This window comes from Hoplias malabaricus, chromosome Y, assembly GCF_029633855.1.
Source record: "Hoplias malabaricus isolate fHopMal1 chromosome Y, fHopMal1.hap1, whole genome shotgun sequence".
In the NCBI taxonomy this organism is placed as follows: domain Eukaryota; kingdom Metazoa; phylum Chordata; class Actinopteri; order Characiformes; family Erythrinidae; genus Hoplias; species Hoplias malabaricus.
In genome coordinates, this window is record NC_089820.1 from 39,739,619 (window position 1) to 39,759,596 (window position 19,978).

Genomic DNA, 19,978 nt, shown 5'->3' on the forward strand with positions numbered 1-19,978 from the left:
ACATCATCTAGAGCCTAATTATTCCTCTAAAACCAGAACCTATAAACTGATGAATCTGTGAAAGCACTTAGTCCTGTGTGTGTGTGTGTGTGTGTGTGTGTGTGTGTGTGTGTGCTGGTGGGTGGTCTAGCAAAGCCTCTCTCCTGGGTTTCCTTTGGCCTGAGTTGCTCTCTCCCTCTCCTCCAGTAAAAGGAGTCATCTGGGAACCGTGGTGGCTAAAAGATTTTGGATTTTTATCATGTGATGTGGAAACATCCCTGGTGTAAAGTCTTGGCAAACCACAAAGGCCTGGCTTCTGATGATGTCTGAATACACAGATCCTGCAGATCCTATCTGAGAACTTTGAAGCATCTATTCTCACAGCTTGGGGAGAGAGATGAAGGCAGTGCAAAATGATGGGGAGATGAAAGGATGAAGGTTTTTTTTATGAGGCTGATCACATGCATTTTTCATGCTGAGTAGTCAGTTGACAAACCACTGCTTACATTCAATTTTAATCCAGTCCTTGAAAACACCCTGGGCTGCATACTTTTAATTATCTTCCAGCAAATAAACAAAATAAGCTTAATAATAGAATATATTACAATTACTATTTAGTGGTATATTAAAGGAACTCTATGTAAAATTTGACATTTATTGGTCCTGGACTCCCCCTACAGTTGCAGAGTGTAATACATTTTTACAATGCTGTAAAAATGAATTACACTCTGCAGCTGTAGGGGGAGTGCAGGTGTGTGTTTGGACTGGATGATTCCTACCTCCTTTGTGCAGTGTTGAGCCTGCGGTAGCAATGATCTAGGCTCTGTTCTCCCTATTTCAGGTAAGTGAAGCATCACAAAGATGTGATTAAACTGTCATTTTACAGTTAAACACCGCCTAGTGTTCCTTTAAAGTACAGACAACCCATAAAAAAATGAGACCTTAAAGGGGACATGTTATGAAAAAAATCACTTGTTGCGTGTATTAGCTAATTGATTAGAGAATCTGGAGCCCCTACCAACCCAGAAACTGAAATAAAACATGTCAGTCAGTCTTTTGTGATTTGCCCATGTCTGAGGACATGGGATAAAATGCTGTCTTACATAAATAGCAGCAACATGCACTTTTCCACCTCTCCTTCTGAGTTTCTCCAATCAAGACCAATCACAACTAGCCCAGAGAAATACGTTTACTGAATACATTTTGTGAAAACGGAAACAGGGAAATAAACAAAGCAAGTGCTGTGCTGTTTGATTTTTTTGATATGGTATTTTGACCAAAGCAGGTCACAGAAAACTCATTGAGACCCCACAGAACTATGTTATCTTGTGGGAAAAGGGGTATAATTTCACATAACTCATTCATAAATTCATTCATTGTCTGTAACCACTTATCTAGTTCAGGGTGGTCCAGAGCTTACCGGGAATTGGGCGAAAGGCAGGGATACATCCTGGAGGGGGCGCCAGTCCTTCACAGGGCATTTTACATAACTCAAATTTGAACTCATCTCAATGCATAGTTTCTGACATTGTACAACATTCTGTTATCTACAGAGATGGGAGAAAGCACAACAAAATTCAGGCTTAAACATTACTCAAGCTTTGTGAAAATGCCTTCAACATGTGGTTGAATTGTGACTATAGAAGCATTCAGGCAGGAACTATGGGTGTCTTATGCTTTAGGCCAGAAAGCCAGACCCCTCCTTGATCAATAAAGATAACACAGAGAGATGGAGGTGATAGGGAGGTGGCTGGGTGTGAAAATCTGTCATGGGAAATGGATAGCAGAAGTGGGAATTTATAGGAAGTTAGATAGAAAATAGGAATCACTTCAGGCAAGGGCTTTGTTCCACATTAATAAAACTACTTAAGTGTTATTTTAAGAATATCTTAAATATGATGCAACACAATTAAAGGGCATAGAGGAAAAGCCTAGTTCTTTATGAGCGATGAGTCAAATTTGCCAAAATTTCACTAGTGTATATGGAAAAGCTCAATAGCAATAAATGGGTTCAGTGATTCTAGGAATTTCGGGTATTTATACCCCTTGCACAGTATGATATCATCTCTGTGTGTAAAGATCAAGAAGCAAAATACAGCAAAAAAATGACCAGTACAATACAGCTGAAGATTTCACTAAAGGTTTTGTCCAAAATGAGATCCACAGACATCTGTTTTTGCTTTAACAAGCATTTCGTATAAAACCCATGCATTATTTTTGTGTATTCAGCCATCTGCCCAATAATCAGACTGTCCTCTGAAAACACTGTTTGCATCTGTGAATATAATTTACAGCACAGCCATTCAGAAAACTTGTGTTAGAGTAGTTAATTTATTTCTGAGTCTTTCATGGTATTGCTGTGGGGCTGGGCTGGTACAGGCATCTCTTGCATATTCAGCCTTGTAATAAAGGCTTATGCTTTTATGGATAGTCATTAACTATGGGATCACACAACCCTTGAATACCTGGCCTCTGCTCCCATCTCACTCACCTGTAGTACTGGAGTTCTGAGGGTGAAGGCATTCCTCGAGCTGTTGAGTACACCTGTATGCTAGAGCCAACACAAGAGGAGAGGATCTCAATTCAAGGCCAGAGTTGATATTTAATCATTCAAACGGCTCTGGTGCAGCTCAGTGTTGATTTAACCATGCCATGCACTAAAATAACTCTTGTTTTATTCTATCCAATCACAAGGAATGCATTTTAGCACATAAAAATTTTAAACATTGTACCCACTCAAAGTCCACTCTATTACATGCACCTAGTTTGTTGGTAAACCTTAGATGTAAAGTCGGAAACAGTAGCTCATCTATTGTTGCATAGTTTGTGTTGGTCACTGTCTAGTCCATCATCAGTGGACAAAGGACACAGCTGGCTGGGTTTTTTGGGTTGCGGACTATTCTCATCTCAGCAGTGACACTGAGTTTAAAAATTCCAGTCGCATTGCTGTGTCTGATCCACTCATACCAAGGCAACAAATGCTATTGCACTGGAATGTTTAAAATTTTTTTGGTCCAGTTTTTTTTTTTTTTTAATGTTCAGAACACTTTTCTTAAGTTACAAAAATATATCGGAAACGTTAGCTCAACATTATTTACACCAATAAATTACTATTCTAGGAACGCTGTCTTGGAATGTTCTCATAATGTTCTATTTTGTTTGTTGGGGATGTTGCTTTGGAATGTAACCTCAACAATAACCTGTACAGTTTTCTTAATGTTGAAGTTACATTCCCAGAATATGATCTCATTTGCACAGACAATTTAACATTCTAGGAACATTCCTGAAAGTGAGAAAAGTACATTCCCTGAAAGTGAGAAAAGAGACCTTTACATAACGTTTCCAGAACATTTTCCAGTGAATGTAACCTCAGCATTATTTAAACTGACAATTTAATGTTCTTTGGAAGTTTATAGTTCCAGTTTTCTTGTTCTTTCTTATTCACTCATTGCAAGTTAATAAAATGTATACACTATAATGTCTTTTGTGCACTGTAGTGGAGCATTTATTTAGTTGTTTTTGTTTTTTTGCAACCTTGCACAGTCAGCAGTGTAATGTCAAAACATTCTATGTCCCTTAAATATTCCATACTTTTTTCTCATTATGTAGTTATGTTAAGCCCCCTGAAGAGGGCTCAAACATTCCCATTTTTTAAAAAATATAAATCCTTTCCTCCAAATTGCTCTGATTTGCTATGTTGGTCTAATTCAATAATGATAAAAGTCACCTGCTATGATAACATTCTGAAGAAGAAAAAGACGCAAAAAAAAAACGCAAAAAAAAAAGAAAAAAAGACGAGCCTCGACTGAGGTAAACACAGTAACAGAAACCACATAGACGTAGCAATATCTGTTTTATTTATTTATTTATTTATTTTTTATTTTGAAAGAAGAGGCCACTGTGCCATAACCCTTTACTCTGTTCAAAATAAGGTACGCAAACGGAAAATGAACATGTTCCCCGTTGAGTGGAAAAGTCTGTTTATCTGAAATCAGTTAGCTAACTTAAAGGTACTAAATCCATGGAATGTATTTATATAATGCTCTGTAATCGCCACATAAACCTTATAAAACAGGTAATCAAAAATATAATTTTACTCCTCACTTCTTACCTTGTTAATAGAGTGCCCTGTCTAGAATAAACTGGACAAAACTGGCTCAATCCAGATCTCTTCCTATATCCGCCAAATCCCTATAACCTTGGCAACACTATGGATAATGGGTAGATAAAAGATAAAAAGTAATACGTTGTGCTAAATATATTATTGAATTATATATAATAAGACAAAAAAAAGGCTTCATGTATTTGAACAAAATGAATGGATCCACATTTTTCAATGGTGGACCTTATCTCAAACATTGATGTAAAAAAGGTGACTCTTTCATAATGTGTCTAAAGAATTCCATACATCTACTCCTTTAATCTATTAATATAAAAAACATAAAGAACCTAGAAAGTTTCAGACTAACATTGGGAGAACTTTTATCAAGATCAAGTAACGTTTAAGAAGAAGAAGAGACACCTTTATTGATCCCATTAGGAAACTGCTTCTCTGCAATTCTACCCACATGTGGTAGTGAACACACAAACTAGTAAGCAATTCCTCACAAACACTATTGGGTAGTGAATGCACACAAAACCGGAGCAGGGGGCTGTCAACCACTTCAGTGGGAATCTGTTGAGGGATTAGGTGCCTTGCTCAAGGACACTTCAGCCGTGAAAGAATATTTCCTTGCCGTTTCTGGGAGTTGAACCGGCAACCCTCTATCTTCAAGTTTGCTTCTGTAACCTCAAGGCCATGGCACTTGTGAAAAACTAGGAAATGTTCCATTGATGTTCCATTGAATGTTTGCTTCTAACATTAGGAGGACCTTTACATAACATTAGCCAAAGTTGTGAGAACATTCCCTGTTAGCGGGGAACACTCCACCACCATGTCAGTTTCACTGCAGCGCTGAGAATGATCCACAAACCAAATAATACCTGCTATGTTGGCGTCCTGACCACTAAAGACAAGGTGAAAGGGGGCCAATTAAGCAGAAAGCAAAAGATGGACAACATTCTGTAATTTTAGAACAAAGTGCTCTACTGGGCAGTTAGGCTGAGAGAATGGGCAGTTAGTCCATACAAAGAGGTGGTTATAATGATAGGGCTGATCAGTGTATATTTTAGCTTACGGAGGCAAACTAATCAGAGTGAAAAAGTAAATCCCTATTTAAAATGCTTCTCATTGTTTTTGTATGATCTTTGTTCTCCAAGCCCTGTGTTTGCATGATAAACTCACACCCTTAAAAAAAGTCTCTGTGATAAAGTTTGGTTCACTGAATCTAACCTAACAGGTTTTAACCGACATGTTTTATTAAGGGGAAGAACAGCCCTGGGAACACTCCTCAAAAAGAAGGAAGCTGAAGATGGGTTAAATAAATTATGTTTCTTTTTTTTTTTTTTTAAATAAAGTAAGCATTCAGACTCCAGTCACAGGACTTTTATGAGGTTTTCCTTTATGCTTTGACTTTTGAAGGCATGGAGTGTGGAACAGGCTAAAATTTGAGGTGGAAAACATTTTATGTGTTGTTAGACACACACACACACACATTTCTGGTTGGTGGGAAAGATGGTGGAGCGGCAGTTTGTTGCCTTGATCAGAGTGCTGTGGTTCCTGTGGAAAAGCTGTCATTAGGCAGGGGAGAGATATATATCAGACTCTGTGTGAGTACACACAGAGGACCACAAAGCTTGGGCTACAAGCCAAGGAGGAGCCACTGCATTACCCACCCAAACACACCCAAGAAAAATCTTTACACACACACACACACACACACACACACAGCACTCATTTCCACTTTAATGATCCATCAGCAGTGATTCTGTAGATTAAATGACGTAATAAAGCAGCACAAAGAAGTCTTTCTCTCCCCAAAGGTCCATGAAGCACGTACACTACGTTTGAGAATTATTAAAGGCTGTCTAATGACATAAGCATAAACTTCAGGGTTACGACACAAAGGCTATGTTCAGATCACATTAAATTTGAAAAAAACAAACAGAAATCATTAATACAATGTATAGCTTCTGAGTCAGATTTTACAGCAATAGTTCATCATTCAGACATATTTATGGTATTTTCCTTATGCCAAATATATCTTGTCCCCTATGTACAGACACACACTCTTGTTTGGGAGAACTACTTAAATTTCTAAGTATTTACACCAATCATTCATAACAATAATGCTACCTTTCTTCTATTATCACTGTCCATTTTATTATCGCCAATTAACATATAATTGTAGCTTGTAGTTCAGGGGTGTCCAAAGTCCAGCCCTGGAGGCCAAATGTAGCCTGCTGTAACATTTAATTGGCCTGCTGCATTACTTTTATGAATACATCATTAGTGGCCTGCTGGCACTTGGCAGTTTTTTCTTTCACCTGATGGTGGCAGCAGTGCGCTAATGTATAGGATATAGCGCCACTGTGTTAACTAAGCTAAACTTAAACGCCATTCATTTCCCTGGGCCAGCAAAATAATTCACAAAACAACATTTGGTGATGTATGCAGCAAAAATAACGCAAAGTTGACAGTGAAATTTCAAGAGAGATGAAAGTATCTGCAATAAAATTTCAGATTTTACACTCTTTTGATATCTTGCAGCAGTTAATGTTCTAAAATGAAATTCAGTATTTAATAAATATGAACTGTTTTGTAAATATGTGTTTTTCATATTTTTACTACACTGTTATAAAATATTTATGAATTAAGCCCCGTCCACGTACCTGCAACAGCACTCTATGCTGAGTGCGCTAAACAGTTTCTTTGCTCAGTTTTAGGCACGTAACAGCACTACTGCACAGAAATCCTGTCCCCCACCTGATGACCAAGTGCTGATACTGTCCACGGTCAGTGTGAGAAGATCATTCAGCTGGATCAATACTCGGAAAACACCTGGTCCTGACAACATTCCTGGACGTGTGATGAGGGACTGTGCAGGGGAACTTGCAGATGTCTTCAAAGACATCTTTAACATCTAGAGTCAAGCCACTATCCCCACATGCCTCAAAGCCACAACTATTATCCCTGTCCCGAAGAAGACGTCGCCATCCTGTTTCAGTGACTACCGTCTAGTGGCATTCACCCCCATCATTCTGAAGTGCTTTGAACGGCTAGTCATGCAACACATTAAGTCTATCCTCCCCCCCTCCCTGGACCCCTTCCAATTTGCATAATGGACAAATCGCTCACCCGATTATGCCAACCCCACTGCCTTTCACTCAGCCCTCACACATCTAGACACAAAGGACTTTTATGTCAGAATGCTATTCATTGATTTCAGTTCCACTTTCAACACTATCATCCACCAACAGGTCATTCTCAAACTGGACCGGCTGGGGCTGAACACTTCTCTGTGCAAATGGTTGTTAGACTTCTTGACCGGGAGACCACAGGCAGAACGGATTGGCAATAACACATCCAGTATCATCACACTGAACACCCGGACCCCCCAAGGATTTGTGCTGAGCCCTCTTCTATTCACCCTGCTGATGTACGGCTGCATACCATCGCACAGCTCTAACCTCCTCATCAAGTGTGCAGATGGTACAACTGTGATGGGTCTCATCAGCAAAAACGATGAGACAAACTACAGGAGCAAGGTGAGCCGCCTGGCCCTGTGGTGCAAACACAACAACCTTTCTCTCTCTCTGAATATGGATAAGACGAAGGAGATGGTTGTAGACTTCAGAAAAATGTGCACCATCAACGGCACTGCTGTGGAGAGGGTGAGCAGCACCAAGTTTCAGGGAGAGCACGTCTCAGAGGACCTGTCCTGGAGCATCCACAAGCTGAGAAGAGCCAAAGCCCCACCCCCAGCATGTGCACCTCCTACAGAGGAGCCATTGAGAGCATCCTAACCAGCTGCATCACCTGCACCGCGTCCTGCCGCAAGACCCTCCAGCACATTGTGAGAGCAGCTGAGAAGATTATCGGCACTTCTCTCTCCTGCCTCCATGACATTCACAACACCCGCCTCACTCGGAAAGCGATCCTTACCATCCACTACAGAGTTTTTTCAGCCTGCTGCCCTCAGGGAGGCGACTGCTTAGTATCCGGGCTAGAATCAGCAGACTGAGGGATAGCTCCATCCACCAGGTTGTCATGATGCTCTACTCACTCCCTGCTCTCACCCCATCCCCCTTTTTTGCCCCCCTGCAACACAAACTGAAGGTCCTGCATCCCCTCCCATCAGTACACTAACTCAGGATCTTGACACCCTCTATCAATACAGGACTTTGCTTACGTCAAGAACTGATTAAGCACACAACACTTTAAGCTTATTATAAAATAATCCAAGTTGCACTACTGCTTAAAAATTGCATTAACCATACCTACAGACCTTATTCTATTAGGTGCCTATGTCACTTTATTGTTTTATGTCAATATCAAGGAGATTAATGCTTAATGACAAAAAATATATATATTTATTTCCATCCATCCATTATCTGTAACTTCTTATCCAGTTCAGGGTCGCGGTGGGTCCAGAGCCTACCTGGAATCACTGGGCGCAAGGTGGGAATACACCCTGGAGGGGGCGCCAGTCCTTCACAGGGCAACACACACACACACACATTCACTCACTTTTGAGTCACCAATCCACCTACCAACGTGTGTTTTTGGACTGTGGGAGGAAACCAGAGCACCCGGAGGAAACCCACGCAGACACGAGGAGAACACACCAAACTCCTCACAGACAGTCACCCAGAGTGGGAATTGAACCCACAACCTTCAGATCCCTGGAGCTGTGTGACTGCAACACTACCTGCTGCACCACCATGCTGCCTTATTTATTTATTTTTTATGTTTTTTTATTTATGTAATTAAGCTGTGCTGCTTCATGTCTGGACTTTGTCCATGTATTACCGGCAATTTATAAAAGCAAAATAGTTTCATACATTGTATGTTCAAATATATGAGGACATGTAAGCATGAATCAAAATGGGATATTGGATCAGCATATACTCAATGCCAAGTGTCGGCAAGAGCAGCATTCCTCAAACCTGGTTCTGGAGGCACTCCTGGGCATTTTTTTCCTTTTTCTTATTCACACCTGACTCAATTAATCAGTTAATTGACAAGCCTTTCAGAATTGTGGTGGGTGAGTTAAAGCAGGGAAACCACTAAAATGTGCTCGACAGGTGCCTCCAGGACCAGAGTTGAGAAACACTGTGCTAGAAGAAGGGGTGGAAACCAAAACCTTTAGGCTAAGTTGGAGTGCCAAAACTATATATCAATCATCAGTAACAGAATGCTCCTATGGCTCAGTGCAATCAAATCATCACATAAATGTTGCACTATCAAGTGAAAAACTAAGTGTTGATAACTAGATGTTCACAAACATTTGGCCATAGTGTAGTCATGCTGGTCTTAAGTACAAGAGCGAGGGCTCCACCTACTGAAGAGGAGAAGTAATTACGATTTAGCAACCACGGACAATTTTAGCATTCATCCATTGTCTGTGACCGCTTATCCAGTTCAGGATCGTGGTGGGTCCAGAGCCTACCAGGAATCACTGGGCACAAGGCAGGAACTCACCCTGGAGGGGGTGCCAGTCCTTGACAGGGCAACACACACTAATATTGAACACTTTCGATTAGCCTAATTCACCTATATATGTTTACCCGCTGGTCTAAACTAACCTATTATACACACTGATTTCACCTTATTGTAATTTGTGTGGCTGAATGTAGCCAACTCTTCAAAAAAAAAACTGCAATGTTCCAACATATTTTTAATAGAAGAGTAAAACTATTATTCTAACAAGCGGGGTTGGGGTGCAAATGCTTAAGTATGGCTTTCATTTGGGGCAGCGTTTGCCTAATGGTTAGAGTGGTTAGAGTACCTGGCTTGGTACCGGAAGGTTGCTGGTTCAGAACCGGCAGGATCATCTATGGCTGAAGAGCCCTAGAGCAACCCCCAAATGCTACCTGCTGCTCTGGGTGTGTGTTCACAGCCCCTAGTATTTGTGTTCAGTGCCACCCGTGGGTTAAATGAGGAAGACACATTTTGTTGTACAATGATAAATAACATTGTCATTATTATTATTATTATATAATTTTGAAGAACATGTCTACAAACCTTTGGTTCTTTTTGTATCAAATATTTCCCAGGTCAATTAAGGAAAACTGTGAGACTTTTGAGAAACTATTGTGTCACTGTTCTGGACATTGACCAGGTTTTATGTTCTGTAATTACGATACGGCTTGTAATGGAATCTTGTGAGCTATAGCAGCCTTGCTTCACTATGAAAAAAATCCCCTGGTCCCATGTTGGGGATCATCATTGTTTTACACTTTTGAATTTAGATGAGTCCGTTTAACGGTTGTATTACAACTTCTGGCAATTTTATTTATTTTTTTTATTATATATATATATATATATATATTTTTTTTTTTTTTTTGCAGGCATACATTCTAATTAAAACAGTTGTATACAGTTCACAGAAACAATGTTCCATTACAAGTAGAGCAAGAACACTCTTCACAAAGGGCACAAGGCTTGGCTAAAATCGTTTTATGACTGATAAGGTCTGTGTCATGGGCTATAATTTCCAAGGAAATAACGCAGCTTCTGTCAGGAAGTATTTTTAAGCAGTCAAGTAAATAAACCCATTTCTCTCAGCATGGGACAAGCAGAGACAAAACCTGAACCCGGTCCGGTAAGAATATACTCTGCTCATATACAGTGTACTAAAAGGCAAACGACTATAGTCAAATTACTTTGAACAACTAAATTTCTTTTGCCACTTGAACAACAATGCAACCTTTTGTATATTCATTATTGTAATTTTCTCACAGTGCTGGCTGTATGTGTGTCATATTTTTTTTATTATGGTTACAGAGTTCTCATTGTAATTTTAAAGCCTTCTCCTATTATCTGTAACAGTATTTAGTTTATTTAACGATCATTTAAAATGTGCCATCTGAATAAATATGTATTTTATAAAATAAATATTTTGGTAGCGGGCCGCCTTGTGGTGCAGCAGGTAGTGTCGCCATCACACAGCTCCAGGGACATGGAGGTTGTGGGTTCAAGTCCTATGCCGGGTGACTGTCTGTGAGGAGTTTGGTGTGTTCACCCTGTGTCTGTGTGGGTTTCCCCCAGGTGCTCCGGTTTCCTCTCCGGTTTCTTCCCATGGTCCAAAAACCCACGTTGGTAGGTGGATTGGCGACTCAAAAGTGTCCATAGGTGTGAATGTGTGAGTGTGTGCCGCTCGGTGAAGGACTACAGGGTGTGTTCCTGCCTTGCGCCCAATGATTCCGGGTAGGCTCCAGACACACATCAAACTGGATAAGCGGTTACAGACAATGAATGAATGAATGAATAAGTGACCAAAAAAGGTCATAACCAGCCATCTACACTGTTCTGTTGTCAAATGCAGTCCAGATATTTTTGTCAACATATATTTGGTGAGATATATTTGAGTACACAACAGGGTCTATTAATTTTACAGGTGACAAGAATCCAGCTTAGGCAATGGATAACATAGCACATTCAGGGTTTTATAATTTTATTAATTATGTATCTATTTTTTAATCTTTAAATGGCCATGGACACTTCATGAACAATGTATGTGTGTGGCTGAAGGCAGTCCTGGAACGAGTGGGGCACTAGTTTGGTTCTGGTTTATCCAAGGGCTTCTGGCAAGAGTTTGGCTGGGAACACTATACCGGGAAAAGAAGCTTTTGAAACAGGAACTGAAACACATCAAATTTGGGAGATGTGAGATATCATTGGGGTGCGGATGACAAGTCTGAGGATAATATTCTACAGAAGGGACGACTTTTGCAACTAACAGTGCGTCAGTGTGGCGGATGGTTCCATGGTTCCATCTGCTTAGCATTATAAAGAATGTCTTTACCCAAGTCTCAGAGCTGATAGACAGATTGGATAGGGTGCTTTGGAAAGGCAGGATGTCCAAAAAACTTGAAGCCAGTCCAGGAGAACAATCCACATCATCAACCAGAACATCAGAACCACCTGAGTTCTCAAATTAAGTGGGTGAGTTAAAAAAGGAAACACTAAACCCAAAATCCCAGAGCCCTGAAGAAGAGAACGGAATGGGTACAGAGAGTACAAGAATATATTATATATATATATATATATATATATATATATATATATATATATATATATATATAATGTAAGAAAGTATATAACTAGAAAAATTAACATGCTAAATAAAAACGTTTTGAAATGTGTACTGTTGTTTGTAGCAATGACTTATGAAGTTTATTTTACGTTTTTAACACATTTTATCATATTTAGGTAATCATGAACTACAAAAAAAAAAAAATAATAAATAAATAAATAAAAATAAAACATGACACATACATAGCATGGAGAGGTTTCAATGATTTGACCAACTTGACTAAAAGTTCAGTTTTATGGTTGACAATATGGATCTGGTCAAAGTCCATTGTCTCAGAGAAAAGGAAAAGCATTTTGTCAGGACGTGTTTCCAAATGGTTAAGAAAACAAATGACTAAATGCCAGTATGGGACAAGCTGAGGCTAAGTCAAAACAGCCTGTGGTAAGAATATTTTCTACAATAATTATTTTTTTCATCTACATTTTAAACAGAGTGACTTACAACTGATATAATGTTATGGAAGAAGCCAGTTGTAGTAGTGGCTGTCTTACCCATGGAATTTTATTAGTGTGGTAAGCTTAGCCCATCGGCGGTGTAAAGCACTGCACTAACCCAAGACTTGTATATCAGCTGGAATGTAGTCAAGGCATAATGACAAAATATATTTAGTTTCAAGCCAATTCTCATATCTGCTAGGATTTTATTCAAATTGTTAATAGCCTTAAAACTTGCAACTTGCTTAAATAATACATGTTTTCATACATTCTTAGTTTGCTACTGAAGAAAAGGTAATTGTAAATCATCTACCAGTCATTGGCCAATACATATAGCTATTGATTTCAAGATGACCTTTAATCATTCTCTATAAAAAAGCAACTACACTAGGATTAAAATAACAGACAATAATACAAAAACATTAAAGCACAGTGTAATTTTGAAACAAATTCAACAGTTAAGCCAACAACCAACCCACCAAAATGTTTATTAACCTACTGATGAACCAAATTATTTCCAAAAAATTAATTTTGCTGCATTTTCATTAATCAGTTGTCTTTGACTACCCAGCATGCATCATGCAACTAACTACAGGATACAACCTAGGATACTAGCTTGTACAAATTTAACTCTGACCTCACTGATAGAAAAATTCTTAAAATAACTTAGATTTATGTATTATGCCAAACTTACCATGTAAGTAACACATATCAGGGTTTTCATCATATTTGCAACTTTTGTCCATGTGTTACAGAGTAAAAGAAAGCAACTCCAGAAATGGATAAAAGGCCATGCTCCAGGTTTGTGAGTATGTTCTTATCAAGCTCACACATGTTAAAATGAACAAGATCATGTAACACCTCATGTTAGTAAGATTAATTGCTGTTGTACTTGTGACAATTTTGATGACAGACATTTGAAATTGTAGAGTTTCTATGAATATCAGGGAGTGTAGCTAATAAATTACCAACTGTAATTTTATATATGGAGATTTCCACTCATGTTGTTTATGTAACAATAAACACTAACCAATGTTGAAATAGTCTAAACAAAGTATAAAAGCTTATTCAAATGGGTTTTGGCTATTAGGAAGAATTTTTAGCTTTACTTGGTGTATATGGTGTATCAAAATAATTTATGCAAGTACACTCACTGACAAAAAAAAAACAAAGAAAACAAAATACCAAGAAGAAGTTTTTATAAACAAATGAAACATAATGATGACGTATGTAAGTGATTACAATATTAGAGCGAAAGGAATTTATTGGGAAAACTGTACAATTGAAAGGAGGCACTAATTCTTTTTTGGGCAGCCTCTAGCCTGGATGAAATATGAGATATGTTTGGGCATAAGAGTATTGCCGACAGATATTGCAGCTGGGCCTGTAGATCCTGCACTTTTGTAGGCTGCAGAAGCTGGCATCCCAGTTGGTACCAAGGAATTGTTGCAATCTGGCCGATACTTTCCTGGGAAACCCTTGCTGTGTTGTCAGTTGGAAGCCCTTCCATGACAAGTAAGCCATGTGGCTGTGTGCATCACTGAACTGCCAATGTCCCTTGTAACACCACTAGGGGTGACCAGTTGTTGTATTCGATAGCCTCTTAGATTTCTAATGCAGTAGTTGGGGTAGTGCGTCGTTCGACAGCAAAGGCTGTATTGAAATGCTCACCACAAACCCTCCATACTCTAACCCAACAGTTGGCAGGTACCAAACAGAACCTGGATTTGTTGCTAAAGGTGATGCGAATCCAGTCCTAAGATTCATGACACCAGTGCTGCCAACTTGTCTTACCTGCTTGATCAGAACAGCCTAGATAGGCATTTTATCAAACCGACAATCCTGCTTCTTTCAGTCCAATGACATACCCCCTTGCAAAGTGTCAACTGGGCTAAATGTCTTAGAATGCATCATAGAGATGCGTCTAGCAGATGACCATCTCCCACCAAGCGGTACACTACCTAAAAGTAGCCTCTGAGAGCCTTTTTAAAAAGGGCAGCAGGGAAAGAACTTTTACGCATTCTTGTGGCAAGACCCAGTGTCTAATTAGACTACATCTATAATCATTTTCATATTTGCCAGAGACATAACTGCATGCCTAGTTTTGCAGCAATCCTGGGTGCATTTTGTCAGCGAGTGTATGTTGGCCCTAAATGAAGCAGGGGCATTAAAATGTAGAGATGATTTTTCATGCAAGACATACTTTAACATTCTCTTCAATAAAAGATTTAGTCCTTGAATTTTCATTAAAAAAAGAGGTTAAAACTGCCTCTCACTGATGTCATGACAACTGGCCTATGATGATCTGAGAAATGAAAATCTTCATGTTAAAGAAAGTAGGCCTGTTTTCTGGACTATCCAGTAATACAATCTTCATGTCCATAGTGCTGATAGTGCTGGTGGCGTGACATAAAAAATAAGCACTGCAAAATACACATTTCGCTAAATAACTTATATGTGTGGCTGCAGGAAGGAATGCTGGAAGAAGTGAAGCTCTGCAGCTGGTTCTCGTTGGTCCAAAGGGCTCTGGGAAGAGCTCAGCAGGAAACAGTATCCTGGGAAAAGAATTATTTGAAACAGGAACAGAAACACTTACCTGCAAATTTGAGAGCTGTGAGATAGTGGGCCGACCTGTGACTGTGGTGGATACACCTGGACTCACCGGCAGTGAGGCCTCTGACCAGGAACTGATTAGGACCATCCAGGAAACATGCCAAGATCTCCTTGAATTGACAGTCATTTATCTGTTGGTGGTGCCTCTGGAGTGGAGTGTGCAAAAGTCCCAAGATATACACCAAGTGGTCAGACACACTATTAGCAAAAGCTCTCCAAAATACTTGATGGTGCTCATTACTCACACAGACCTGAATCAGAAAGAAGAGGCCAAGGATGAAACCATTTTACTGAAGCAAGGGCCATTGCAGCTGACCGTGTGTCAGTGTGGTGGATGGTTTCACTTATTCAACATTGTGAAAACTGACCAAGCCCAGGTCTCAGAGTTGCTAGAGAAGCTGAACAGAATGATGCTGGAAGGCAAAAAGAATCAAGACCTTGACTCAAATCTGGAAGAATTGCCCAAAGATACGGAGCTGGCAGTCAAATCGTTTGAGGACCCAAAACAAGAAGTCATGGACTACAGAGTGGCTATCATGCACCAGAAGAAGAAAGTGCAAAAACGAATTGAGATGATAAAAAACAGTGAAAGGATTATAGCAGAGAATAAAAAACTACTTAGGGAACTGAGGGATGAAATAGATGCCATAGAAGAAGAGCTTAAGACAACTGTTGCAGAAGACAAAAAGCGAGCTCTAACTGACAGAATGCAGGTAAAAGCATCAGATGTACAGGACAAGGAGGAAAAGATTCTAATGCACATAAGTATATTGCAGACTCTGCAGAAGCAGGTGGAGGAAAAGCAGCAGAACATCAGTCAAATGAGGAAAGAGATAAGGGAGAGAGAGAAGGAATATACAAAGACAAATATCCACTGTCCAAGGACAAAGAATGGCTTTGGAGAGATGGGAGAATCAGAACCCAGCACGTCTGAAGAGGATTGTGATAAAAGAATAGAGACAGAAGGGGTGATGGAAAGGGGGGGAATGCACTCCTTTAGAAAGAATCTGCAGAAACTGGAGGAACAAATGAAGAGCAAGAGACAGGAGGAAGAAAACCTGCTGAAAGAAAGAAACTCAGATTACAAAGCACAGCTACAGAGATTGAAAGAGAAACGAGCCACAAACTGAAGGCAGGAGAAAATATTTACTTTAAATCATTTAAACTCTGGAAATTGACAGATTACCTACACTATATGGAAAAAAGTATCAAGACATACCACCATCAAGTCTTTACACTCAGATGTTTGATTTAGTCCCATTGCCACAGGTGTATAAAAACAGGCAAATGGCCTACTTTTTGTAACATTTGTGAAACAATGGAAAAGTGCTCACCTCGCTGAATTTGTGCACAGTAGTGTAATAAGATGCCAGCATTGAAATGAATGTGAAATTTCTTCCCTCCTAGATATTCCATAATCAACTGTGACTTACTATGACTTGTGTTTAATTATCCTACTCAAAGTCCTATGATGAATTATAATTATATTCCAATGAATTATATAGTTGTTGAGCAGTCAAAGTAAAAATTTTCCTAAAGAGAAATGCAGCTGTGACCTAAAATGATATAAAATGATCACTGTTTAATTGCTGTACTCACCTGCTAAACATATGCTAAACCAACAACTTGGTTTGTCAATTACTAAAAACAATTTAACTTTAGTTGATTAATTTTAAACCATTATTAATTATTTAAAATTCAAAAACATTTATTTTCAGCTGTTTGAGAAATCCTCATGTAAAGTTTTAGTTGATATTTAATATGGAGTTACCAATATCATGAAATTTGTACACATTGTTAGCATTTGAATGAAATATATGACAAAAATACAATAAAAGCAATAGTGCCTGATTACAGGATTACACTGAATTGTTAAAAAATATATGTATATGTTTTTTGCAGTCATGTACCAAAACAATCTGTTATTAAATTATAAATTACCCTAAATTATGTAAATCAACTTACTAAACAGAACAATATATTCTTTCAAAAATGAATGAAAAATGACCTGATATTGTCACATATATTCCTAAATACATCCCTACTTCAGCTTCATTATACAACAATCAATTTTTTTTATTATTTTTGTATAATACAAAAGGTAATTATAATTATTCCAGAACGAGTAGCATTTGTCATGTTCAATCAATCAATATATCAATCAATCTTGAATCTCTGAATGCTGGTATTTGTAACAGACACACAGATGCACAAAAAGAGACAAATAATGTATTTACTTAAGTAACAAATCACATTTACTGAAGAAATAAATTAAGTGAACACTGTGACATGGTTTATTTATTAGGGACTCCACTGTCCAGTTAAGATCATATGCTAGCAATCTACAAGTATCTACACTATATGTACAAATACTTGTAGACACATAGTCTGTCTATTTTCCATGGGAAAGTATTAAATAAATTGAGAATCTCTGGATCAGTGCACATGAACATAAAGTCACCATGCTCAATACTAACTGTCAGCTAGAGGGGTTAAGAACCACAAATACAGGGCTGTGGAGAAGTGGAACTGTGTTCTCTGTAGTGAGAGAGCTTCACCCAATGCGTTTTGGAGGAGTCAGAACAAACTAAATTTAGGTTGCTGCAAGCAATCAAACCCTCACAGAAATAAAGTGTAACTCCAGTTCTTTAATTACAGATTTAATCAGAAGTTTTGTTAGCAGGGGTTTCTTATCAGACCATCTCCTTTCCTCTGCTGCTGTTTTTGGAAAGTCCACTAGAAGTGCCATGGCCAAGAGGAGCTCTCTTTATTTGTGTAGATTGCTGGATGCCTCTGTCTATCGGTCTCTGTTTTAAAGTCTTTAGTTTTTTTTGCCCATCTATTTAAAAAACTGATAAAAAAAAAAAGCTTAAAATTAGTAAATTCTTTGCAAAAAACAATACATTAATTTCAGCAGATAACTTTACTATAAATGGTCTAAATATATATTAAATATGTTAATCTATTAACTCTTTAGTTAGATGTTAACAGTGCATTGAATTTGCAACTTATTTCATATTCAGTCTTACAGAGTTGTTCAGTCCATAAAATACATCTCTATTTTTATATAAACTGCTTATTTGCATATAATTACACAAAGAATAAACATAGAAGTGTATTAAGATAAGCTACAGTACTGTCATCCACTGTAACAGTGACTTCATCAATAAGAGTTTTATTGTCATTTCATGTGTTGATCATGTGTAACTATACAGTTGTTAGATGCTTCAAATGAAGCTCGGTGAACACGTTCACACAGCAGGTAAAACTTTTCATGTGAATTTTATGTCATTCTGGCCGCTGAGAATAATTTCCAGAATACGATCGTTGCTCTTCTCCTCTTTGTACATGTGTTTGTGACAGACTCTGCAAGCTTGAGTTTAGAGTGAAAGTTACATCAGTTCATGTTTTAATATTCTTTAAAGTCTTTAATACTCAGTTTTTAACTTAGAGCTCATTTGGAATAAAGAAAAGGGTAATGTGATGTAAGTACAGTTCCTTCAATTAAAAAATAAAGTGCTTTGTGTGAAACTGATTTCCTTCTGGTCAATGAGCATGAAGCATCATCCTTTTGCGCATGCACGTCAGTTTAGGAGTGTGATTTGTTCAGACTGATGTCAGATATGCGGTATTGTGCAAAAGTTTTAGGCACCAGAGACTATAAGATTTACAAAGCCATTTACCTAAGCAGTAAGTGTTTATTTGCTAAAAAAAAAAACAACAACAAATAACGGCCAACATTAGAATAAAACCAAATAACATTAAGTGTGATATTCTGTGTGTGAATGTGTTGGTTTAAATTTTTCCAAATCTCTCCTCTTGGCAGTCCACATTATTTGAGGTTATCATCCAATACCTAGGTTTACTGGTTAATAAATAATGATTTTAAATAATGTGTGCTGTAGATTTAACAAATTCATGCAATCAAGAAGAATCTGAACAAAACATTGTTCTTCAAACTCACTATCACCTACTACTTTATAGAAAAAATAATCTTATATTTCGTATTTGTTTTATATTATTTTTGTATTTAATGTGATTATATAAAACTTTATGCATGCACCACACTTTAGTTTAAATATATATAATTATCTTAGGTGCTTAAGACATCTGCACAGTACTGTAGATCACATTACATAGACAGTGTAAACAGCTGAAAATCATATCTGGACCACTTTTAACTGCTGTGTGGTATGGATGGATTTGAAATCTAAGTGAATTGAGTTTGTATCTACACTTTAAACATAATTTCTCCACTTTTTTCAAGGTACATTATTTCCACTTTTGCATACCACTGTCTTCTGCATTTCATTAGTCAAAAAAAATTGTATTGAAAAAGAAAGACAACAACAAAAAAAATAATTAAAAAAACCCTACCTGCTGATCCTGTCAAGAGAACATCTTTTTCAGTTTTGAGAAAAATCCTCCCTCCTCTTTCTCTGGCTGTTCTTCTTCTTTTCTCTTGTCTTTTTCAGAAGACTCTCCTGCGTGCCTGGAGTCCCCTACACACAAACACACAAACATTTTCTGCTTACCTGTTTCTGTTTAGTACATTTGTGTGCCTAGTACATCCTTAGCTGCAACTCTTTTTAAGGACAGGAAATGTTCTCCTCCAACTGTGTTGAGGGCTCCGGCGATGCTGTGTTGGCTTAAGACACTGATCAACTAAAACAATATGACCACCTTTTTTGTTTCTACACTCATTGTCCATTCTCTCAGCTCCACTGACCAGGCTGGAGCAATCTGTCCAAC

General features: G+C 38.2%; 2 protein-coding genes across 3 annotated transcripts in view; one reads left to right on the forward strand and one right to left on the reverse strand.

Annotated features, from left to right (window-relative positions):
* dnaja3b (DnaJ heat shock protein family (Hsp40) member A3b) overlaps positions 1 to 19,978 on the reverse strand; it is a 54,150-nt gene that overhangs the window by 6,070 nt on the left and 28,102 nt on the right. Inside the window, exons 11-12 of one of the 2 annotated variants that reach the window (XR_010796471.1) lie at positions 19,604 to 19,728; positions 2,471 to 2,530 (exon numbers count right to left, since the gene is read on the reverse strand). Coding sequence is in view for 1 of the 2 variants with exons in the window: in XM_066656184.1 (XP_066512281.1) it covers positions 19,616 to 19,728 (113 nt within the window). In the remaining variant the exon portion in view is untranslated. Of the gene's footprint in view, positions 1 to 2,470; positions 2,531 to 17,236; positions 18,078 to 19,603; positions 19,729 to 19,978 lie in introns of those variants that run through there. The other variant, XM_066656184.1, reaches the window with a different exon arrangement.
* Positions 12,525 to 16,823, forward strand: LOC136678221 (GTPase IMAP family member 7-like). The gene is made up of 3 exons (XM_066656185.1): positions 12,525 to 12,560; positions 13,369 to 13,414; positions 15,083 to 16,823. Exons 1-3 carry the CDS (start codon positions 12,525 to 12,527, stop codon positions 16,354 to 16,356), a joined length of 1,356 nt encoding a protein of 451 aa, XP_066512282.1. The 3' UTR covers positions 16,357 to 16,823.